A 26,230-nucleotide genomic window follows, 5' to 3' on the forward strand; every position below is an offset into this window, starting at 1 on the left:
TCAGCCAATCATTGACGGCCCTTTGAGCAAAATCCACCAATCATAGACAAGAAAATAGAGCGTAAGTACTACGTTCACTTAGCGCTAAGTAAACTCGCTAAGTGAACGTAAGTACTTACGCTCTATTTTCTTGTCTATGATTGGTGGATTTTGCTCGAAAGGCCGTCAATGATTGGCTGATGAACTTGCGATCTCTTACCTTTTTTTTAAAGTATAATCTAGCAATGCGCTTCAGGCATCGGGTGGCGCCTCTGAGAGCGGGGGCGCTGAAGGGTTGATCACTTTATACACGGTGGACGAGGTCGTGGTAGCGGCCTTTGATCTGAAAATAAATTATTTTCATGGTTCCGCAAAAATATAAAAAACGAGTGGATATACTGGTATTTCATCTCACTTTTCTGAATTCAATGATTTCACATATTACAATATGGAAAGAAATAGTGAATAATATTACAGTCTTCAATGAGAGAATTAAAAACCTTACAGTTAGTGTTATGGAGAATGATACCACTAAAATATTTACTGAAAACTCTGAACGCAATAGCATTTTTACCTTAATGGAGGCAAAGCAGAAAGCGGCTTGAGGCGTCCTTTGAAACCTCCATCCTTCTCCCCTCCAGCAACACTCGTACGCCGTCCGCGTTTTGACTTGTTTTGGTCCTGCTTCGACCGCTCCTCCAGTTCACTTAGATGAGCTACAGATCCGTTAGAGCTTGAATCGCACACAGGAGGGACGGAATTGGTTGTAGGAACAGAACTACGACGAGTCTCGACCTGAAACTTGACGTTACTTGACGGGAAGTTCTTGAGGTCAGAGGAGAGCAAAGCTCTGCTGCTGTTCGACAAGGAACTGTTGTCCGCGGAGTAATTTCGTTCCGATGCTATAGGGAAAGGAGGAGTTTCCTTCCAGTGATTTTGTTGCTCGTCGATTCTGCCTAAGGTTGACATATTCATAACAGGTCTCTGTGGAGGAGAAGCATGGGTCATCACTTTACATTGAAGAAAATATTTTCTCGAGGCTTTTCAGTAAAGTTAGAGATTATATTAAAATCTCCGGTAATGACTCTCATATAAAAAAGCAAAAAATGTTTGTGGACTGAATTGTTTGTGGACTGAATTTGTTTGTAGACTGAATAACCTAAAATTTATCACCCTAATATATATGCACGATTATTAATTGACGCCCAAATCTAAACTTCTTTACTCACCATATGAACGGAGCCAGAGACGATGAAGAGGTCAGGAGAAGTGTAATTCTTAGGCCCTTCAGGAACGTCCGGTGCGTACACGTGGGTAGAGAACTTGTCCAGGGAGTTGTTACCGAGCTTACCGTTCTCTGTCTTCTCCATCGCCATGATTTGCGTCGTGCGTACGTGGTATGGGAAATTCGCAGCATTCGGACGCGTTATGAACTGCAAATTAACGATAACAATGATAAGCATGTTTGATAGCACTGTACGAAAGCAAAATATATAGTTAGTACAGAAAAAAACACATGTTACTGAAAGTGCAAATGTGATATCACCAAACAAATTGAGTAATTTTAAGCTGATTATATTGGTGGAGTGATTTGGCTTTGTGAACTGCTTTTCGAAAGATTGAATTAACTCAATTAGCGAGAAGTGGTAAGACATCATTGAATATTATAATCAGTGAGGCAGTATGAGACAATTTACGCTGTAAAAATAAAGTTTGTTCTGACGTTCTCGAATTGACACAAAATCATGAAGTAAAGAATCATTTCCCCCGCATTAACTCACCAGAAAGAAGATGTGGCCGCAGATGACGATGGCTTGTTCCACTCCATTGACAACTTTTTCTCTCACCCATTTGTCGATGACAAGATTGCTGATCAATATCACCACAGGACCAGCGATGAACCTAATCATAATATCATAAGTTCTTGAACATAAAATCACCAGTGCTGGATGAATTGGTATTAAAAATTGATCGTAACATAGTGGATAAATAGCTACGTTTTGGGGATAATAATGACAGAAGTATTTAATCAAGAACTTATAAATGTTAGGCAGAACATCGGAGACAAGGTCTGAAATATAGGAGTCAGGTAAACTAGGATTAATATGAAGATTCATCGTCAAACGACCGCCATCCACTAAAGGTTCTTCGTGGTATTAATAGAACCATATTGTGATCGGGTGGTCGATCAACGAAGTTTAACTAACGATTTTTTGTCGAATGAAGATTTGAATAAACTTGCTGCTTAAAACGAGACTTAACAAACACATAATCCTTTTTTAATTGTGTTTAATATGAGGTTTCAGAGGTGATAGCCTCTGATTTAAATATGTAAAAATAATATATTACTATACAAAATATCATTATTATAAAGTAGTCATATCATAATATTTAAACATATGGATATACAATATGTTGTAATCTGAAATAAAATTTCCAACTATCATTTACCAAAGAGTGTAGAATATGAGGAATGGAGTATAGAATCTTCCCTTGTCAGGATAATGCTTGAGCGTGAAGAAGCAACTGTAGAGCAGCATGAGCCAGCCCAGCAGCCTGAGCGTGACCAGACCGTACCCTGCAGCACTCTCGTACAGGTACAGCACTTCGCCCGGGTCGAAAAACTGAAAACAGAATAATTTCAGCTTCAAATATACATTGAATATTTTTATAGACAATTTCTTAAATCGACCCGAAAAGATAACTTCGTTTTTCACGTATTAAATAAATAAATGACAGCCTAAAATGTAAGCACAGCTTTAGCATTTCAGAAAAATAAAAATACAAATTTAGCTAACACCAGAATTCGGAAGATTTTTGCTCCTTTCAGGAAATTTAACAATTTATTTCGTATATATCGAACCCAAAACTCCACTAAGAACAATTATTTCAAAACTGATGTACAAAGAATGTTTTTAATTAATCATGCATACCTGTTGCTCGTATACGAACAGCATAGCATAAGTGACGGTGTATATGCTCATGAAGGCGGTGAGTCGGACCGTAGTGCGCGACCTGAGCCTGCCTCTGGTGATGTTGTAGCCTTTGGCCATGAGCAGCACGAACAGCACCGTGATGATCGTGCTTATGCTCGAAAAAACACGACCTGCCATGGATTGTAATGCAATTAACATCGACGAGGATGATTAGACTATTAATAAACAGCACCGTGATGATCGTGCTTATGCTCGAAAAAACGCGACCTGCCATGGATTGTATTGCAATTAACATATCGACAAGGATGATTAGACAATTAATACAAATGATAGTCTAAAGCAAAATTGGTAACAATGTTCGGATTTTGAAGGTCAATGGTAATGAAACGGGAAATGTACTTTACTACAACTTAGTTATTTAATTGCCCGAGCGGCAGTGTAAAGTAAGCTGCGGCTAGGATAGATTTGTTATTATTTCGATTAATTGAGAAAAGACTAGATTTGAAAAGTGAAATTTAACTGTTTATTTCCTTTTAACTTTGAACGATCAAAATTATGAATTATTTTCAACGCATTTGAAGGTGAAATATGTAAGGTAATTATGTAGACCGGTGTGATCTAGATTTTAATGACAATGTCGAAAAAACATATGGAGTAAAATTGTTTCTGCTGATAAGGTTTCTTTTATTCATTTAATAGTCGACGGGGGCTAATAATAGTCGACACGTTACTTTTTTAAAACAATTAGAGCAAGGCATTTTAGGGTGACGTCGGATTGCTCGTCTGGGTGTCATATTCAGTGCTTAATAGATTAGCTAGCAACATTCCTCTAACTCAAGAAAATTATTCACTTTTCAACTGCTCAAAGGGCCTACGAACTTTATGTGAAGCAGTTAAACAATTTCGAAATCGGGTTTACGCTAAGAATTTCCATGATTTTGCACAAAATTTCATCTGAATCGTGGAAGTAATGCACGATTCAACTGCAAACTGGCTGCATAAATTTTATAGGTGTTATATATGCCATAGAATTAGGTTTCTTTCACGTGTCTATTTAATAGTTGCTTGCAATTAAACATATGTGTAATGAGCCCTCGAAGTTCGTTTGAACCAGAATCAACGCTAACGACTTCGTAGTAGAATAATAATAATATAGCCTTTGTTGTGTATGGCCGCTCTGCCTTCATGAGTTAACCCCACTTCAATTTTCCAAATCAAGAAACAAATATCAGATTTCCGGCAGTTAAATTCAGCTACATTAAATTTATTGTAAATTTCTGTGATTTATATACATCGCTAGTTTATATCTTACCGAAAACTTTGACGTACGGATAGCCTATGCCATCGACGCCATATCGGCCATAGTGCGCCGATAACAGCACCAGTCCACAGATGTGCAGCACCACCGCGTAGATGTAGAGACGGTACGTCGAGTGTAACATCTGTCGCCGCTTCAGTTCAGCTGAAATGTAATGTTATGATTTGTGTTTCTTGGGCAAATAAGAATTATTATCTAAATATCGAACTGGCTACTGAAGTAGAGTACAAAGCAGATTTAAATCAAATAACATTCAAAATTAAATATATCAGAAAATCATTATCATGTTTTAATTGTTAACCTAGTATAATTTAGTAGACCTATAAATATAGAATGTTAAATTTAATAACTAAATACTAATGACTCAAACCGCTCAATTAACCCATGCATATCATGATTAAGCCATAACTGCATTTAGGAAAGGGCGTTATTTGTCCTGTGATTGCACATATCTTGGTCGTAAATAAGATATCTTTACATAAATAACGCTTCATCTTTAGGTAAAATTTATTAGTATATCTTCAATTAAGTGAAAAAGCGCAGCCAATATAATAAACATTTAAAACAGATATCTCACAAAAGTCCCGGGAATCTACATCCAACATTTGAATTACTTTCTGATACCACAAAAAACGCTTGTTTAAAGGCTCTATCACCGTTCACTTAAATAATTTCAAATTATATGGAATGATCAGTAACTATTTTCTTTTTTTTTTGTCGTCTTATATAAAAATAAACATTAAACATGCCCAAAAAAATAGATCGTATATAGGAGCGCGACTGAGACACTTTATTAATGAAGTCAAAGTGTCCTATGCGTTGCGTCATGTCCAAATTTCAATTTTAATCGTTTTAATAACTCTTCACCTGCTTGATAATGAATATTGATATATTCGAAACGTCATACTCCAGCAAAATGTCATTTGGTAATCTGCTTTTTGATCTCCAAACAGCAGCAAGAAATTTCGTTCGGCTTATTGAAAAAAAATAAGAAAATTTTTAATAAAAAGTACGCTCTGGTCTTCAATCAAACCTGAATAAATGAAGAACTTCTGCCTAATTACACTAATAAGTTACGTAAAACGTGAACTTGACTTGAAACACAAATACCTGTATAATTTAAGTAGTTTCTTGGTAATTGAAACTTTGGGTTATATTACCCAGATATTCTAAGCCACAGCTGACCAGCAATAAGCCATGGTCGAGCCTCAGCTGTGGCTACATTATGGACAGCTGATATGTGAACTGCACTAATAACAATTCATGGGTAATAATGTCCAAATAGTGACATGCTTTCTGTACGTAGCAATGATACGCCCATTTGCCATTTAAAAGTGGATCAGGAAGATCCACACGAAGGTGAAAAGTGCATCACTATTTTATCATAAAATTATATTTGTAAAAAATCTCAATAAAACGAATAAACTAAAGGATTCATAATATTCAAAGTCAATTTTGACAAAGAAATAAGAGCTCTTCGATTCAAATGTGGCTAGCAATATTTTATGTATAGAGAGAAAAGTTGGCTCGAAATAAGATACAACTGCAGTATTGAGCGCTAATTATGTGGAAAGCAGGAAATTCGGCAGTTCAATGTAATATAAATTAATATTAAATAATTTAGAAAGAGTTGAAAAAACAAGTGTTCAAAATAGAAGCAATTTTGGTCTCAAAGTGGAAGCAATGAGACCAAAATGTATTATATATCATGAGTATTAAATAAACATTTCTAGATCCCGATGTATGTACAAATTGAAAGCTTAATTTGAACGCTGGTGACGGTCTCGAAATTATTCAAAAATAATTTAATAAATTAGTTTTTCACTGCTGAAATAACTCACAAGCGCTCATAAGACTCAGGAAGAAGATGGCCATCTCGATGGTGATTGCGCTCAAGTTTGTTCGCAAGATATCTGCATGAAAAATAAATTATGTTCTGTAAGAAAGAAAGCACAAAAACTTCTGTTATAAGAATCGCTAAAAATAACCTTCCCACCGCACCTCCCTTTCCCCCACCAAAAAATTCAATGGGTTTGTGTGCTGAACAAACAATAATTGAAACGTTTATCACATTCAACCCGTCGTGTCACAATCAGATTGTTCATTATAAATCTATGAGATTCTCTTCATCTAAAACTTATTTTAAATAAATTTCTTGACATAATTCTGAATAAATTCGTATTGAAGCTAGCAGTATTAATTTCATAGTTTTAATAATAATATTTCCCTCAAATAAAACTGGGAGACGAATAAATCAAAAATTTCTGCAAGCATAATTTAACAAATTTTGCATTGTATTCGTCAAAATTGTCAGGATTATTTCTAGCTTTAAATACCAACGTGAATTAAAAAAACACACATTTACATATTTCGACACTAGTAATCAGGTTTAATTTGTTTATTTGAAGCATTTAAATGCGTATGAATGTCTCATTGGAACAATACGTACAAAATTCGTCGGATCGATTCAAATGTGGCTAGCAATATTTTATGTATTGAGAGAAAAATTGGCTCGAACTATGACATTATTGAGCGCTAATTATGTGGAAAGCAGGAAATTTGGCACTATAATGTAATGAAAACTGATACAAAAATAATTGAGAAAGAGTTGAAAAACGTGTGTTCAAAATGGAAGCAATTGTTCAAAATCCAGGAATTTAATATTTCTAAATAACATTATGGTCTTAAATAGTTCCGGAGACCAAAATATCTTATAAATAAATTATTCAATCAATATTTGTAGCTTCCAATGTAGGTACAATTCGAAAGTTTAATTTGAACTCTAGTGAAGGTCTTGAAACTAGTTCAATAATTCAATAAATTAGTTTTTATAGTAGTAATATAATAATTCAATAAATAATATTCAATGTAAAAATAAAAATAATTAATAGATAATTAAAATTAAATAATATAATAATTCAATTAATAATAATTCAATAAATTAGCTTTTCATGAAGGGATAACTCACAGGCGCTCATAAGACTCAAGAAGAAGATGGCCATCTCGATGGTGATTGCGCTCATATTTGTTTGCAAGATAACTGCATGAAAAATAAATACGGATGCATTAAATAACATGAAATAACAGCTTTCAATAAATAATTTTAATATAAATTTAAATTCATTTCAATATAAATTTCAATAACAGCTTTCAATAACAATAACTGCATGAAGTAACAGCTTTCAGTACTGTTAGAAAGAAAGCACAAATTTCAGTCATAAGAATTGCTAAAATAACCCTCCTTTTCCCCCCCAAAAAAAAAACAATTCAACGGGTTTGTGTGATGAAAAAGTAATAATTCGAACGTTTATCACATTCAAACCATGTAGTTACAATTAAATTGTTCATTATACAACCATGAGATTCTCTTCTTCCAAAACCTATTTTAATTGAATATGTTGAGATAATAATGAATAAATTCATATTGAAGCTAATGGTATTTAATTTCGCAGTCTTAATAATATTTTTCTCAACTAAAACAGGACATGAAAAAATCTAAAATTGCTGCGTGCATAATTTAACAATTTTTAATTGCATTCATGAAAATGGACAGGAATATTTTGAGCTTTCAATACCAATGTGAATTAAATACCAAACAACATTTACCTATTTCGACACTAGTAATCAGGTTTAATTTGTTTATTTGGAATATTTCTATTCTTATAAGTGTCTCATGCGAACAATACGTACAAAATTCGTCGGCAGAGAAGTGCTTGTACCAGTAACTGTAGCCATTGGTGAGCACAAATCTGTATTTCAGGTTAAGGCCCTGAAGAATTGAAAAGAATTTTTTTCGCTTTAGAATATTGAGAATCAATGCACTAGGTCATGACATAAAATGGGCTCAATAATTTAATATCATTTACGTAAATAGGTTGAAGTTATATACAAAAAAAAATATTTAGAAACTTGATTATTAGAATTTTCGCTGGGAAAAGATATTCCGGAGTGAATAAAAAATTAATCCGCGCTTGATGGAAAGAAGAAGAAGCTATCCGCTATCTGGCAAGAAGATAATATTGTAATTTCTAAATTATATAAACATTCATATAAATTTTAGGAATTACCAATTTTATGTCATAAAACAGTGACTCCATAAAAGATATGAATAGTATTCAAAATTTATTTAGATTTTAATTAAATATATGAAAAGGTTATTATTGCATAATGCTAAGTAATTTAATACTCGCCTGCGTTGCCTCACAGTTACTCAGGCCGATGAACCACCAGCGTTCTCTCGAGCTGGTGAATACCCTGCACAAAATATACCGCATTCTCTTTACTTTTTGTTTATCATTTATCTAGGGAAGCATTAAGATTTTTTTAATTCGAATTCCAGCGGCTGGATTGTCTCTCTATTTCCAGTACATGAAAGTCCTAGTAATTTAGTTATATAATTAGTGAATTGTAATGAAATTCCTGCGCAGATGTGTTTTTGTGTAATTTTTTAGTCGTCAGAATATTCATATGAATCATTAACACATTTTGCTTGGTCGTTGCATAAAATCAATAAATATATGTGATGAAGAGCAACAATCAAATAATACACAAGTTTAAGTCGAAAATAAAAAAAAAATAAAAATAAATTTGCAAATATTAGAAAATCTCATACTCTCTCGACTTAAGACCGTTAATGCTGCTTAATTACCAGATATTTTAGTTTCAAAAAGAAACTAGAATTTCGGGACCATTTCTCACATGACTTGTTTGTGATCACACGGATTTTGACTGCATGCTATTGTTACCTGTCACCCTGGCAGTGCATGGAGCTCAGGCTGGCTGGCAAAGTCCTGACAATGACTGCATGCTATTGTTACCTGTCGCCCTGGCAGTGCATGGAGCTCTGGTTGGCTGGCAAAGTCCTGATAAGCTCACACTCCGACATGCGAGCGAAGAGCGTCAGGTTGATGAACTGATTTCTGGCGACTTTCATGACGTTTTCCTTCTCATGACACGTCTGCTCATTAACAGTTATAATTGTGAGTAAGATATATGCACCTACTTATCTAAGTTTTTGAATGTAAAAATAAATATAATCTTCATTCAGCGATACTTTATAAAATTAGGAGAGATTAAGGTTTATGATAAAACATATCTGTGGTACATGTTTGAGAAGATGTTAAGTGATAAGCACGTCAAGTCATTGGGAAGTTGGAGCAAAATTTTCCTCCTCTTTGGCCCGGCAGAAGCTATTCGTAACAATTTACTCCTAGAATAAATAATAAATTTTCGCTTGAGGATGATAGAAATAATGCAGAGTATACTTATGAATAACAATTTAGTGATAATTATCACGACTCAATCAGTCATCTGACAACGGTATCAGTGATCAACTTTGACCGGTAATCTCATTCAAGTCACGTATATTTATATCATGTTAAATGCACCAATTCTCCATTAATTTGAACTTTAATGGCATTACTTTATCAGTTTTGTAGACGGCTTGCCACTGATGAGGTTCATCGTAGTAGAGCAGCAGCTTCTGATGGGTGTTGTGTTCAACTTCGTATTCGACATCGAAGGTGAACTTCCCTTCGTTGGACAGGAAGCAAAACCGCGTAAGGAAAGCCCAGTTCTGAAGCGATCGTGAAAGCATTACAACGAGTCGAAATTCAAGCAACAATCATTAATATTAAATTATTAACCAAAACTTAATTTTTTGGAATAGCTCAACAAATTGAGAGCGACTGAGAACTGTTATTAACTCAGACACCTTCCGCATTAATTACGTATATTATTGTTTTCATATATAGCTAAAATTCAGCATAATCAAAATTTTCAACTGTAATGTAAAACTACTTGAAGCAAATATTGTAAATACATTTGGTCACGGTGAACCCTACACTGCCTCTTACTAGATAGAATTATATGGGAAAAATTCGATCAGGATCTTTTGTTAAAAATTGTTCAAGATCCATAACTCTATCACCTTTATTCATTATTCATAGATGATGGGCGATGTCAACAATATAATTTTTTAAACTTTATCTTCTTATGGATAGAGTATATTCATGTTTAATACTCACATTAGGTGTCTTCAAATATCCTTCAACGTATTTAGCCTCAACGACAGACCCGCAAAGACTCAGAGCCAAAATAATCAAACAAAAATTACGGTTCGTCATTGTTCGCACACTTTGCATCGTTTTGCACCTATTAATTGTTCTTGTCGTTCTTTCAGCTCGTAATAAAGTCCACAAATACACGGTGAGATGATTTAAAACCGATGAAAAGAGCACTTGGATCGTCTGCGATTCGATGGAAATACCCAACAAATTTCTTTTTCTCAACCAAGCGGCAGATTTACGAAACCATTTCTTGCGAAGGCTGGATTCACAACAATATTCATGAGTTTGATATTCATGATCACATTTCGCTGCATGTTTTCGATTATGACTAATACAGGTTAATGCAAAAGCTTGCTCGTAATTGGCCATAACTGCCATGCAACGACGATTGCGCTGCTAGCTGCACGTTATGCATGTCGATGATGTTGCGTGACTTGCAAACCTTCAAGCATTCCTGAATCGTCCTTGTGCTTTTCTTTGTTATTAAAAAAAGAATGAGCCTCTATGAATTCCTATCAAACTGGTCCGAGGAAAATATTTGTTAACGGTCATAATAGTTTCAAGATAAAAGTTGGTTTCAAGTAAACGGATTAACTTGAAGTGTTGTTTTATACTAACTAGGACGTTCTCTAAATTTGTTCAGGGATATGATTATTTGAAATGAACTTTGAAAAATAAATTGAAATTAAAATTCTAAAGTACACCATTTACGATCCAAAATTCAGCTCCTGAATAATTAAATTCATTAAATTTAGTTGTTAAATTCTCAGGTAATCTGAAAACCGAGAGGAGATTTGTGAAGACACAAGAATTGTACTAAATAAATGAGTCTATTAATTCTTTGACCCTCTTTAAATGCAATATTCCACTTCATTCCAGCAATAACATCGAAGTCCAAGCGTCAGCTGCTACCTCCTGTACACGATTAAATCTTTTTAATCTCAATTTTGATTAATCTTTTGATTAATTAATTTTATACCATCTTTTGAATTACCATTAAACTTGCACCTGCGGCATGCTTTGCAGTGCACGGTAACTCCTTTAGCTTACTTGCTGAATTACAATTTAAAGCCATCAGGTTATGTCATCTTATGTTAATATGGATCATTCAACTTGCTACATGCTGCACAGTAACGCCTGTTACTTGCTACACTCTGTACACTCTGCACAGTAATGCCTGTTACTTGCTACACTCTGTACACTCTGCACAGTAACGCCTGTTACTTCCTACACTCTGCACACTAACACTTGATTCATCACGCATTATATTGCAATTTCAGAGGTGACACCATTTTTAGGTTTCATCACGCAGTTGACCTTCACTCATTGATGGCCTTTCTTAGAAATTCCTTGGAATAATTCTCTCTCTAAATTTTATAAAGTTCATAGTGAGATCATAAGTTCCTTATCTCAAGTTCCTTATTTGGTTTTATTTGATAATTTGGTTTTTATTTGATAATTTCTGGGTTATGTTCTACATGAACAATTCAACACCACCGATGACGTACGACACTCACGTACCTCACTCGTGAGTGTCACAATCGTACTGACATGATCCACGTACTCTGTCTCGTGTTCAATTATTCACTTATTAGCATGAATGTCCTCGAGCTGAATGTCTGTTCTTAATTTTTGGAAAATCTCTTCGTCTGTGGAAAGTTACCTTCATTCGAAATTTAAGTCAGTAAATTCAACGTTTATGTCAATACGTAAAAGTTCTGAATCCAATGACGAGTTTCTAAGTTCATAGAATCAGAAAAGTTATCGTAATCTTGTTCGGAATTGTATGAAAAATTTGATCGTCTGATCATGTAATACAGTGAGACTTTTGTTTGATATAACTATAGAAAATTCCACTGCACAGTTTTTTTCGTATATAAGAATCATTTTCGTGTGCGGTGTATTCGGAGCACAAGCTTTGTCTGGCGTTGCCATGACGACCAGGTCGTCAACAAACATGACCGAAAACGACGTCAGAGTCGCACTTTTGAAGCGAAAATTACCGTCAAAGAAAACAAAATGCGACGAAATTTTTCGCAAATTTCTAAGGGTTTTCATCTCATGCGTATAATCAAGTATTTATGAATCATGCGTTTTTCGTTGATGTTAATGAATTATGATATTTAATATCACTTCTTTATTTAAACTTAAATGTAATTCAAGTGATTTAACGCTGAATTAACTTAATGACAGTTACTACGTTAATTGTTCGAATCTTTTAAGAGCAAATAGTTTTAGTACAAAGCTTGTACTATAATTATGATACACCCCATTAATTGACAGCTTTCAATGAGTCACGATTTCTAGTGAACTTAGGTTCTACTTCTTTTAGTTTTATGAGTCACGATTTCTTGTGTACTTAGGTTCTACTTCTTTTAGTTTTCGATGCATTCATCCAAATCTATTCAGCATTTTCCGCCACAGTTCTCACGATATTTTCAATGAGGTACATCCATATTCCGGTCACATACATTTTTTGCGTGTTTCTTCATACACATTTAAAATAGGCAGGTCGATACCTTTGAAATTTATAAGAGTGCAAACAATTATCACCCCGGTGAATCTAGACCTAAAAACATGAAGAAAACGCAACGAATTTATATAAAGGTCTGAAAAAAATCCTCTATGCCATCTTTAACATAACATGACATAGCGATGTCGGCGCTGAAGTGTAGGCCTGATGTGGCCTGTCGCCGATTCTTTTCCTTTTCGTGCCTTGTTCACAGAAGATCTAAAATCTTGTCATTTGACCGGATCTTTTCATGACTGACGAAAGTTTGAAGTAGCTATTCGACTTCCACCGGGTTCGATATGGTGCTAGGCATTTCAAATCTGAACATATATTTTTCCATAGCTTTATCTAGTCTGTTCTTGAACTCCTTCATACTTGGAGCGCCAACGATGTCATCGGGGAGGCTGTTTTTTAGAACGAAAATTTCCAAGTGAATTCAAGGCACCATTCCTTTCCGTACGACTGAATTAAAAATGTAAAGTCCTGAGGAACCGCTTAAGCTCCAGAAAAAGTTTACGAAAAATTACCGAGGTTTTACATGATCTATGTTCGAAAAAATGGACTATGTTTCCGAGCCTCGCGAGTTGGAGTATGTATTGTGTGGTAGATTTGAGGCACTACAATGGCGAAAATATTTTCATGTATTCATCCAATCACGGCGCCATGTTCGCTATAAATGATTTTCTCGAGAATATTTTATCTGACGTATATATGAACTAAAAGATTTCATTTTCATGAAGGCTTCTAAGTCAACCGGAGCACTTCTACTATTTGCTCAATAAATATGTTAAATATTTTTAATCGTGATACTTTTTTATTCAGTCGGTTATTTTTTTTTTAGGCGAATGATTATAATACATTCTGATGTGACAACGCTAAAGTTCAAACCACTGAACATGCAATAAAGCGGTGTCTCTAACCTTTATTACAACGACCAGAATTTAATTAGGGTTGAAAAAGAAGACACAGACATGCTTAATTGCATCGAGAGAAACCTCAATCAGTGACAGAATTTTACGTGATGTGCCCAGCCACTTTCCGTTCCGCAAGCTGTCAAGTTCTTCCCATGAAATTACAATTACGACGAATTATAATGTTTAAAGTGTTAAATTCATTTCAAGTCACTGCGTTTACTCAACTTTTTTAGTGTTTTTGGTCTTCTGAGGTTTGAGTTTGTCACATTGTTGTGGCAGCTAAGTTATGGAATTGAAACCGCTTTCATGTCTAACGCGTTTAAGGAATTGGTAAGTACTAAGTAACATCAATTTCTTGTCAAGTTTCTGGAATTGAAACCAAATTGGTAATGTAGCAGACTACGATGAGTCTATAAGTTTATTTATAAATTAAGTTCAGTGGGACATTTTGATTTTACCTTTCACGTTTAAAACTGATTTTCCAAGTGTCTATCTGTCGTTTAACTTCAATGCGATGCTTCACTTTACTTTAAAAATGAATTGCTTGTTATTTGCATTCATTATGGTTCAAAAGAATGCCTAAAATATATACATTATTGTCATCCGTGCTATTGCAGATTTTAGCCTGATATTACGTACTTCCAATGATAAATTCTCGGAATATCTGTCGGATATTCGTCACCCTAAATTAACCTCTAAAAGTTCACTTAATAATAGCAGCCTTGAATTACGCTCAGCATGAAGGAGCCAAGTGTTTCATCTAACTCGAAGTTCGCAAGTAACTTCTCTTACAGTGCATTTCTGTTGAGCGCCCCAAATGACAGTACCATCAATGATACTAACGTCGCCACAGCACTTGAGTCGGCTTGCAGTGAAAGCGATCTATTTTTTAAACAAACTGAGCCACAACTTTACAGCCCAATCGAAAACATCATAGCTGTCATGTCGTAATCGAATCCTACGAATCTTAGTTCTGACCAGCATATACGGTTTTTATTGACGAGCTGCGAGTTAAGTGCAATAGCATGTAAGTGGCGACCTAACTACCGTCATTGACGGTAGTTAGGTTCCGATAGATCTAGGCAGCTAACTACTACCAACTTCTGCACTCACGTTGCTCAGTTTTAGTTGAAAAAAAAACGATTGAAAGGTACATGTTCGAGCCATTCAATATAATGCTGCTTAATCCAAATGTACTAAGCGGTAAAACCGGCTTTGTAATTAACAAAATGACGCAATTTTGAGCTGGTTTAAACTGATGCAAAATAATTCAATTTCATCTATTGACAATTTCATATGAAAGTATGCGTCAGAATTTATCCCTCTCTCCGTTCTTTTTCCCCGTCTCATCTACCTGTTCCCTTTCCTAGTTTCCTTTCGCCGTCTATTCTCTCCGTTCCCTTTCCATGTCTCCTCTCCCGGGACCCTACCAACTTTAAGATCAAATCTTCGTATGATAAGGAAAATATTGGGCAAACGGATTAATATACTTCTCTAATATATATTTTCTGCTAGCAAGCATATACCGATTGTTTTCTACTCCCTTCATATTGTTAGGTTGTGCCCCTATTTATTCAAATTTCCATACCATGGCCAAGGATGCGATTGCCAAAATCTTCTGTGAAAAGCGCTCACGTTTTAATTTTATGGGCCTAGATGATAGTTCATCATATTTGAGGATGTTTATCGTTCAGATACGAGTTTTGTAGCTTTGTGAACTTGATATCTCAATAAAGAAACAGAGGCGGCTGTTATTACTTTCAATGCATAATTTTTTCGCACTTCGCACGTCAGGCTCGAATGAGGGACTGTTTTAATATGTTTGGTGGTGAACGGAAGCTCATATGCGGAAAAGATAAAAACCGAGGTTTTAGTTGGGTGGAATTCATTGAACATAACGACGCTCAAGGCTAGACGATTCGGCTTGAAATCGTTGAAATCCATTGCAAATAATTATTGGTTGCCGCAGGTAACACGTTTTACGATTAAAGTTAGGTTGCACTCTATATATAACCACCAAAAAAGATCAGCAAATTATCTGATATAAAGAAGACAAAATATCATGAGATATGGTTGGAAATGAAATATTGGCGAGCCATACCCAAAGCCCTAATTAAAACAGTGATTCATAATTAGTGGCGCATAACAATTTTTTGATAATTACAGCTCGCATAAATATATTATATCCACGATAGAATAGATTAGAATAGAATAGAATAGAAGTGTCGGCATTGAAGAAATTAGGCCAATGGCCTGTTTTTATTTATTTATTTTAGTTAGTTATTTATTTTTAGCATTTATTTTAGTTCGGAGGAGTTTACTGAAAAGTAATTAAGTGTTTTATCGAAAGTGAATTCATCAGGTGAACAATCACTGAGCATTGTAAGGTAAACTATGATTATAGTAAGATGACTAATTAAGGAAACTTTGCATACAAACTGTTTTAGTAAGAAGTGAACTCAGTTATGGTGAGTCAGCGGTACGTGTTGTTTCCTGTTTTTAACATTCGAAATCTAAAATTATGGCTTCGCCAATTTGAAATTAATGAACGCCAAGTTCTATACGATATTTTGTTAAAGCAATGTGTCTAAACTCGGGCGGAAAATCATGTGCGAAGGCAAGATAATTCTCTCAGCTAGGGATTGGCCTAGCGTGAAACCTTATATGTAAATTTTATGGACGCAAGGATCCAATGTTATGGCTCGAAACATCCCATGCTCGAATATTGAATGGCTCGAATGCAGGGAGATTATATATAGTTCCTCATGTTATGTAATAAATGGGACGAGATTACAGTGATAACATCATGGTTTATACTGCTTAAATTTCGTGAAATTGCGACGGCGTGACAGCGATCCGGTGATTCTGAACAATATTTTCGGCAGTGAACACAATAATGCTTTGAGCTGTATTCGTTTTTAAACATCAATAACGATTGTAAGTTATTCTAATCTTCAATATATATAAATTTTTTATGAATGTTAACATATTCTTGTATAATTGTAAACACTTATTAGCAAGATGGTAAATATAAATTTTAACGCATCAATCAATTCGAGAAATCTGTCTTAAGATGGGATCTTTCAACTTGAACCTGAATATATCTTTGATGAATATCTTGCTTACTAAACCAGAACAATTTTGAAGCTTTCACGTCAACTTCGTACGACACTATGCTTTTATCTTTCTATATACACTTTTCCCAAGAAAGCAATTGTTTCTCAATTTTATTAGTATTAATAAGTTCCTTACATCTCATCTGTTTTGTTCTTGCTAAATGAAGGTGCGTATATTGGCCTTCCTTCTAGCTTATTGTACAGGGTGCGCCAGAGAAACTTACTTATTTGAAATGTCAATAATAACAAAAGTACTCCAAGGATTGTTTTAAATTTATTTTTATTTGAAAATACAATTTCCCAATTTTTTTTCATACAGTCTTGAAAATTACATCGGATAAATGGCGACCCCCATTGCGCATACACTGATGAAGTCGATTTTTTTATATTCGTATCCACTCTTTGCAACATATCAATCGGTATTTTGGCAATGGCGTCGCGAATGTTGTTATTGAGGTGTGCTATGGTCCGTGGTCGATCGAGATAAACCAGAGATTTCAAATAACCCCATAAAAAGAAATCGCAAGGAGTCAAATCTGGAGAGCGTGATGGCCATTGGAGATCGCCTCTGAGAGAAATGAGGCGGTCGGGGAAATGTTGTCGCAACAAATTCATCAAGTCTCGTGCTGTATGTGTTGTGGCTCCATCTTGCTGAAACCACACGTTCCTAACGTTCATTTCTTCGGTACTTGGAAAAAAATTCCTCGATCATGTTGCTGTAACGAACTCCATTAACGGTAACTGCGCGTTCGTTTTCTTAAAAAAATAAGGATCAATTATTCCCATTACCGACGTCGCATACCAGACAGTAACTCGCTCACAGTTAAGTGGCTTCTGGTGAAACTCACGTGGATTTACACCACACCAATAACGCATGTTTAGCTTGTTAACGCAGCCGGAAATGTGGAATTGAGCCTCGCCACTGAAAAAAACGACCGCGTCTTCAGGCCGGTTGTCAAACGCAACAAATTCATTGAGTCTCGTGCTGTGTGTGTTGTGGCTCCATCTTGCTGAAACCACACGTTCCTAACGTTCATTTCTTCGGTACTTGGAAAAAAATTCCTCGATCATGTTGCTGTAACGAGCTCCATTAACGGTAACTGCGCGTTCGTTTTCTTCAAAAAATAAGGACCAATTATTCCCATTATACCGACGTGTGCGACGTCGGTAATGGGAATAACGCACGTCGACGCACGTCGGACGCACACCAGACAGTAACTCGCTCACAGTTAAGTGGCTTCTGGTGAAACTCACGTGGATTTACACCACACCAATAACGCATGTTTAGGTTGTTAACGCAGCCGGAAATGTGGAATTGAGCCTCGCCACTGAAAAAAACGGCCGCGTCTTCAGGCCGGTTGTCAACCAGCATTACACATGCATTTTGACGAGCAACACAATCGCGTTTAGGTAATTCTTGCACAACAGCAAATTTATTTAAGAAACAAACTTGGGAACTTTCCCCTTCAGATGCGCCCTTTCTTGACCCTCTACCCGCAAAACTCGCCGCGCAGGAATTTTTTCAAATAAGTAAGTTTCTCTGGCGCACCCTGTATTTGCTGATGAAATACAGTACGTTTTTATTTATTTTATGTGTCGCTCAACTATTCACCATTGCATATATATATAGTCAACTGGAAAGTCCGAAATATCAATGTATATGCTTCACGTTGGACAACATTTGCAAATTCAGCACATCTCTGAAAATTCCGGCACGGTCTCTTACTTAGAAATTCAATGCAAAGATACCTGTTATTTATTTTATTGAATCTGGTCCCAATACTAATTTTTTGGCCATCGATTTTAGTAAATTCTTTCCATAATTTTGAACCTATTTTCAGAAGAATGGAATTACTTTGACCTTCTGGACCCGCTGTCTTTACACTTCAAATCTTCGCAGTTTCCGCTCAACTAATTCCCCGAACTCATCAGTAAACTTGTGCCTAAATAATTTCTCATTAATTGTCACCATCATGTTTTTGACTCCACTCGTTGTTTTTATTGAATTCGCACTTCTATCAATCACTTTATAGTAATAAAAATTAACAGGATTTTTCTGAAAAGACAAACTTGGAAGTTTTACTAAAGCCACGTATTCGACATTCTTAAAATCATGAATTAGTGACGACGTGTCTTGCCTTTTACTAGCTGTTATTTATTCCATCTGTTAATGCTTATATGGTAGTCAGGATCTCACTGCCTTCTGCCTTTAATTAATAAATGTGTTGTGGCAGTCAAAAAAAGGAAGAATATAAGAGAATTTGGAATACATTCTAGATAACAAATTAACCACGACAATTATGTCAAACCGCTTCTATTGAAAACACCACTTTATTAGACAGAATATTAAGGTATGTGATAACATTATTTTATGCAATATTTTATATTATTCTGTTAAAATAAATCACAAATATTAAAAAACTGCCGACATTCTGCCACCTTTTGCAATATGTAATTAATATAAAATTAAATTATCAATCACCAATTGGTATAAAGTTAAATTACCAAATTCAAATTACTTTGATACCACGTATTTGGTATCAATTTAAATTTTTGAAATGTGTGCTTGAGGCAAAAGCATACATGACCGCTGCCATTCATCGTAATTTAGTCTCAGTCAAGACTCGACCTGATAATTTCCTGGCATTTCCTGCAGCTGTCAAGTCAGTAGTAGATAAATCTTATAACATTAATATACTGAAGTCAGTGAGGCAGTCCTAGAGGTCAGTGAAGCAGACCTAGAGGTCAGTGAGGCAGTCCTAGAGGTCAGGGGTCAAACTGTCCATGGCAGTAGTAAGACTAACCATTGCTACCTTGTAAATAAAATTATTCCATAATAGTACGTAAAAAGACGTAAATATTGTCCTGTAGCATGTATCTTATGTTTGGGGATATTTCGGTGAATAATCTGCATCCACTGCCCCACCCCTGCCCACTGCCACCCCGTCCACTGCACCCCCCACTCATTGAACNTGCTTGCCTGTCTGCCTGCTTGCCTGTCTGCCTGCTTGCCTGTCTGCCTGCTTGCCTGTCTGCCTGCTTGCCTGTCTAACCTGCATATAAACCGTTACCCACTACCAATAAACCCAATCAACTGTTTATTCCCTATATACTTCGTTGACATTATTGCCCGTCACTGCTGTCACATATCACGATCTGTCTGCCGTCTGTCTGTCTATCACTTTTACGGCCTCTTCATTCAATTGCTATAAATTTTACCTTCAGTGTTTTCCGGCGTTCATTTTACCGTCATCCCACCGAGACTCTGTCGTTCTGTCTAATTTTGTTCTTCGTCAGTCTCTCATCCCACAGTTAATATTGGTGAAGTTCCTAGTTTTTATATTATTCCTTAACTGATACTGCGTGAAAATATAGACACAGCTGTTACTGAATGGAGCAATCAGTGTAATTTACCCTATAATGCGATAATTTTGCTTATACCATGCAATAAGCTATGAATAGCTTTGACAGTTTGTCCGTCCGTAGATTAACGAGGTGATCATTTTACAACTGCGGTAATTGGTTACGTTACCTATAAATTCGAACGTAGCGTTTAAGATTTTTCTATGTTTAGTTATCATTGGGAGTTTAAATTACAAGACAGACAATGAGGAATTTATTTTGCCACTTGCTGCTTATGGCGGTAAGTCGCCAAAATTAAATGGCATTTGGCACTCATTTTTTTTTAGCGCAGTCCCCTCAAACCTAAATTGCTAGGGAATACCTATTCTTTATGTTAGAAAAGACTAATTTGGAAAATTTTCATTTATATCGATTTCTCGTGTATTGCGGCGTTAGAATTGAAATTGGGATATATAATGCATGTACTCGATGGCAAATAAATATGGATCTAAACTTGTTGGTTTTCAACTGCTACATGCAGAAAAATCAGTGTGACTATGTCCAGATATTGAGGCTGTTTTTGCCATTTGACTCAGTTCATCCCGACAAAAAAGCGTTTATGCAGAGCCACGTCCGCTAACTGCTCATATGCATGGTGTAGGTAAAGAAAAATGCCACTATTTGGTCAATTTGTCTCATTAATTCTTTGAGTGTACAATGTTATGTTGTTGTTACTGAAAATTACCCTTGTGAAGTGTAAAACAGACCATGTGGTAAATTTATATTCAGCTTATTGCCCGATATCAGTCACAATTTATTATTATGGTACCTGGAATCATTGTTTCGATTCATAATATATTTGCTGTCAAGTTTTCAATGAGAATTTAAGGTAATCTGTTTTGAATTCTATGCATACAAAGCCGTGAAATGAAATGAAGCATTTTATTGGAGTTCTTTTTTGAATTTAATGCGCTATTACAAGATGGATGATGTCTATTGGCTGGTAAATAATTCAAATTTTCATGGTACGTACCAGTGTTTGAAATTTTAAGTTTCGACAAAAGTCTAAATCTTTCAAATTAGAGCTATAATCGGGAGCCAGTCAATAAAATGTGAGTCAAGTCCTTTTCCGTCGAGTTATCGTCTGGGCGATTTTTAATACCTATAATGACTATAATATCAATGGAACTTATTCGTTAATGCTCGTCAAATTATAAGGAAGCATCCAATGAAAATTTGTGTTATAACCACATCGTCGTGGACTGTTTATTAAAACTCATTTATACCTAGGGCTGCAAACGAGATAATCTTACAGATAATAATCTAAACGAGAAGATACCGTAATCTTAATCCGAGGGATGCATACGAGATAATCTTACGAACGAGATTATCTAAAATCCTTACAATTTCTGATATGTGAAGGCGTTTGCACTGATTTTATTCAGTTTGATTGGTCAAGTTTAGCAGTAGACCCTTTCATTAAAAACATTTTCCTCAAAAGCATGCGTAATAATTAAAGCTATTTTAATGAAGCAATTCAAATGCAAGCTTCGTTAGTTCAATACTATGTCAGAAAATTTTTGTCTCAAAAAATTCTTATCACACTTCAGACGCGAAATTTTTTCTTCACCATCATGTGTTTACAGTCATCAACAAACTTGACACATGCGCACAAATAACAAAACTGTTTTTGAATTTTCGGTCATCGTTTAACTCGCGACATTGACAGCAGTTAATTAAGAACCTCGTACCGGGAGTGACTAGCGCCTTGGGAAATTGTGGCCGCGCGCGTGCCGTCTCGGTTAGGTTTTCTTGAGCGGCGTCGACGATCGCGAAGCTGACACACGCGTCAGCTGCTCCCTAACTTTGATCTCCACGTAAAAAATATGAAGACGAATATTTTCCTGATAAATAAAAGGGACATTTTTGGCGATAGAAAACCTGGGTAGAAGTCCTGAGAAATAAGAAGCAAGGGTATAAGGACTATGAGGTCTGGCCAAAGAGATTAGTGTTCCGTGCGCGGTCATGTGAAGAGCTTGGTCACTCATTCTTCATGACTTGTGGTTCTCACTTGCAGTGCGTTCTAGAATATTGCATACCCTCTAGAGCTGTGTACTTCTAGAGTAGAAAAATCCACAGGCTTGCTGAGTGTTGATGTGAGTTTATGTGATCAGTTGCCTTTTATTCAGTCGAGCTATGGTTAGCAATGTATCGGTTGAACGATATTGCATGCAGAACGTCTGAGCTTTGAAGAGAGACAAGCTGCCTGACGTACAATGCACGTACATGCAAGGTCAACTGCATTCGGCGGCTGAGAATTGTGGCAAGTCATCTCGGTTCTACTACAAATAAAGGTATTGATGCCCTTAGAAAATAATATTACAACCGTAATTTGAGAAGATAAAGCTACCAATAATATGAGGTAATTATGTTAACTCAAGCAATAATTAGATGATTGATGTGACCTTGGCTTGTAAATTTAACATGAGAAATTTACACGTTACCTTAACTTACAGACTTCGAAGTTCGATGGTCATCAGACATGCCATAATTTTTCTTAAGCGGATTTGGAATGTCAGAATTTAATGTTCAATATTTCACAAACTCAGTTTGGTTCGAGTTCTCGATATTTCAGAAGTTACCACGGATGTTGCTACGTCTTCTAATTTCACCTTATAGGAGTTTCGGTTATGTACGTATAAAGTTTCTAGCATTTACGCTATATTTTTTTCGATGAGATTTATTTTTGATTTCGTTTGAATCGTGTGTTGAATGTTGTTCTTCCTGTTACACCAGAGAAATTTTAATTCAGTTTTAACCCGGTGAATAATTCTGACTAGAATGTTTTTCTAAGTTATTTTTTCTAACAGAAATTTCTTTTAAGATGAAACAGTTAATCGAGGGATGTTGAGCACACGAAATTTATTGATTAATTTTTAATAGATAATATACGAGGGAAATCTTATGTTATTCAATCGATTTGATTTATGTATTAACTGCAGTAAAATGTCGTCAAACTTGGCGACTCCAGTTCTGATTCAGATTTTCGTAACTTCGTAAGCATACTACTTTAAAATCAATTTCACAGGAAATATTAAAGTAATTTATTTACTATAAAATCTCGGTGAACACTCTTATAATTACACATCTCTTCATCAATTCCATTCTTAATTTCCATTTAGAATTTAGCTGTTTTTAAAATCGTCGGCGAATTTTCTGTTCTTTATTACGCTTTTAGCTTCAATTAAAGTTAACCATTAACAAGATTCTTTTATAGTAGTCGATATTGAATCAGAACCTAAACACGTAACATACTGAAACTTCAAACATAAGAATATGCTATTTCTTTGCATGGTTTACTCTCAGCTAGGGTTAAGTCGATAACATACAATGTAGATACTTCATTTACGATCCAATAAAAAGTTTTGATGCACCAGCATATGAAATTCAAACATTATCAACAATCATAATGTTGAAAATATTCATGCCTTTTAAAATACAAAAATAATAATCATTAAAACTTCCAGTTTAAAAGTTTCTAATTAACCCAACATTAATGCTCTATACTTAACCATGCACAACAATTATAATTTTATTAGCGTATAAAACTATAATTCTCTAAACTTGCCACCGCTTTGAAACGTACGTTCTGACTATATATATAGTCCAAATATAAAGGCCACTTCTAAATTCTTTAACTGTCAATTAACCAGAAAATTAACTCTCAAAGCTATTAAATCTAAAAAATAAATGCTTTATTAGATCTATCGAAAATTTAGGCTCTAATTAATATTTATAATAATTATTTTTCTGACTGACAAGTCGAGGCTCCAAAATACCTTGCCCATAATTTATGCGTTATCAGGCAAGGAATAATTGATCAATGATGTTAACACGTGTGAAGTTTTAATGTCATCCTAAACAAATAATTCACATAACTTCATCACACGACTTACTCAGCCTTCATGGTGGTGAAGTGATGACCTCACACATAACGGTGGTGGCGGTTAGAGCTTATAGGTTATTAATACCACAATGAGCTATTTGATTCCTCTAACTTGGACCAATTTTTGCCACTGAGCTGAGACCATTAAAAATAAAAACTTACAACTTTTTTAATATTAAAAAAAAAGTTTTAAAATTTTCAATATTATTCAATCTGAATGAAACGAAACCTCCGGCTGAAAATTCAAAGTCAGAAATACGTAAGCAACTTATTTACGCAGCGAGCGTTCTTGTTCTGTTTGTAATTTGTTTGTAAAGATCAAATCTCGATGAAATGATTTATTTATTATCGCATACATTTAGTCGTTGAAAGTAACGCACGATTAAGTTGGATCTGAAGACGAAATATTCGTTTAACGAATATTATCTCACGAATAAAAAAAATTATCTTTCTAATCCAGTTATTTGAAGAGATTTCTATAATGTCGTTAACACTGAGAAAAATGACTGTGACTTTGCTCAAATATTGATCATCTTTCTGTTTTTTGTGGGTCATCCAGACACAGTTTGGCCCGGCAACAGGGCGTACCAGTGCATGGAGCAAAAAATGTCACTATTTGTACAATATCATCCATTAATTTCCCAGTGATTTGTTGTTTGCTATCAGAATATCTATCCATTATTATCTATATTTGAGATAGGCAAGAAATTCACAGGTGGAAGAACATCATGTACAAGTAGTTTGTGATGCCGTTGAATGTCATTATCTGCAAGCACAAGGACGAGTCGTTGCAGTATTTGCAAGTACTTGAAGGTTAGAAGATACGAGTACCTATGTTAGATTGCAAGGAAATCCCATAAACTATGCTGTGCGCGATGAAAAGCTTATTCTTAGTTTTTAATAACGCTAGTGTAATAGATTATAACCACCACTAACAATAGCTTGCTGTGCGTGAGGGATATTGAGCCCAAGTTAAGACCACCACGCAGGAATGGCTTGCTGTGCGTGAGGGATATTGAGCCCAAGTTACGACCACCACGCAGGAATGGCTTGCTGTGCGTGAGGGATATTGAGCCCAAGTTACGACCACCACGCAGGAATGGGTTGCACTTTGGTTGCATTGCTTGTAAGGAGGCATGGGGGTACAGGGGTTAGGTTGTCTGGCCGGCGGTGCAGTGGGCGGGGTGAAGTTCTTGCAAGCAATGCAGTCTGTGCACGCTGCCGACACGCTCGACCTCTGTTGTCGTACGCTCAGACAACTGCATTATCAAACTGCATCTTCTACACATTCATTATTTATGGTTTGGTTCCTAAATTAAATCGGGAGTATGATTCGAGTTATTTAAAACTTGGGAAGCTTTTTGTCAGATATTAGTTATTTTTACGTAATCAAAACCCGTGATTATATAGACAACATGTGCAGTTTGATCATATGGTGCTGCAGGTTCAAATTAACAGAAAACTGTAAGATGACTCCACACAAATGAATAATTTATCGGATCGATTTTCTGACCTTTTGAATTGTTCAATATATTCTCCTACTTTTTTAATATATTACCCCATGAGTACAGAATAATATTTAAAGATCTTCTTAACGAGAATATAGAATTGTTTTTGTCTTGCAATCGAACGATTTATTCTTTATCTATACAACAATAATTATTAAAATAATTCATCGACGGTTGAGATTAAGTGAATTCGTCTATAGAATAAAAGCCAGCAAGCTCAGGACGAGACATGACGGTTGAACCAACGTTCGCTTGCAAGCATTCGGTTTCAAGCAAATTTTTTTTCCTTGTCTCTGGTTTTCTTGCTTTGGTTTTTCAAACTTGACCTTGCTTGATGATTTGAAGAGCGTCTAGGCCGTTAAACTGATACTTGGCCGTTAAAATTACTGGTCACACGATAAAATTGACTGTCGGCTGTTTGACGATGAAATTGACTGTTGATTGTTTGTTGATAGAACTCCCAGTTGACGTTTTCGATAAAGATATGATGAATTTTTCTTTACTTGGTCGTGGAATTGCTCTGAAATTGCGTCGATCGCTGAAATTATCAGTTGAAGATCAAATATACAACTCGTTTGAAATTTCCATTCG

The 26,230-nt window shown here is 35.4% G+C and overlaps 1 protein-coding gene across 1 annotated transcript; it reads right to left on the reverse strand.

The window, feature by feature from the left end:
- Positions 1-172: 172 nt before the first annotated feature.
- Positions 173-10,927, reverse strand: LOC108682809 (transmembrane protein 145). The gene is made up of 13 exons (XM_018172049.2): positions 10,260-10,927; positions 9,656-9,808; positions 9,051-9,190; positions 8,424-8,487; positions 7,924-8,002; positions 7,202-7,273; positions 4,228-4,377; positions 2,913-3,085; positions 2,431-2,603; positions 1,761-1,881; positions 1,209-1,412; positions 554-963; positions 173-322 (listed from the first exon to the last, which is right to left on the reverse strand). The coding sequence occupies exons 1-13, from the start codon at positions 10,677-10,679 to the stop codon at positions 232-234; spliced, it is 2,250 nt and encodes a 749-aa protein (XP_018027538.2). The 5' UTR covers positions 10,680-10,927; the 3' UTR covers positions 173-231.
- Between the last annotated feature and the right edge of the window lie 15,303 nt (positions 10,928-26,230).

This window comes from Hyalella azteca, unplaced genomic scaffold (genome assembly GCF_000764305.2).
Source record: "Hyalella azteca isolate HAZT.00-mixed unplaced genomic scaffold, Hazt_2.0.2 contig3532, whole genome shotgun sequence".
NCBI classification, from domain to species: Eukaryota; Metazoa; Arthropoda; class Malacostraca; order Amphipoda; family Hyalellidae; genus Hyalella; species Hyalella azteca.

What these genes read in the sequence shown, in the direction of transcription:
- LOC108682809 (XM_018172049.2), bottom strand. Translation starts at nt 10,679, where the DNA reads ATGGCAGTTATGGCCAATTACGAGCAAGCTTTTGCATTAACCTGTATT. An exon ending in CCGTCTACAAAACTGATAAA is followed by an intron (nt 9,191 to 9,655) that starts GTAATGCCATTA and finishes GTTAATGAGCAG; the next exon opens with ACGTGTCATGAGAAGGAAAA. An exon ending in TCTCTGGCTCCGTTCATATG is followed by an intron (nt 964 to 1,208) that starts GTGAGTAAAGAA and finishes TCTCCTCCACAG; the next exon opens with AGACCTGTTATGAATATGTC.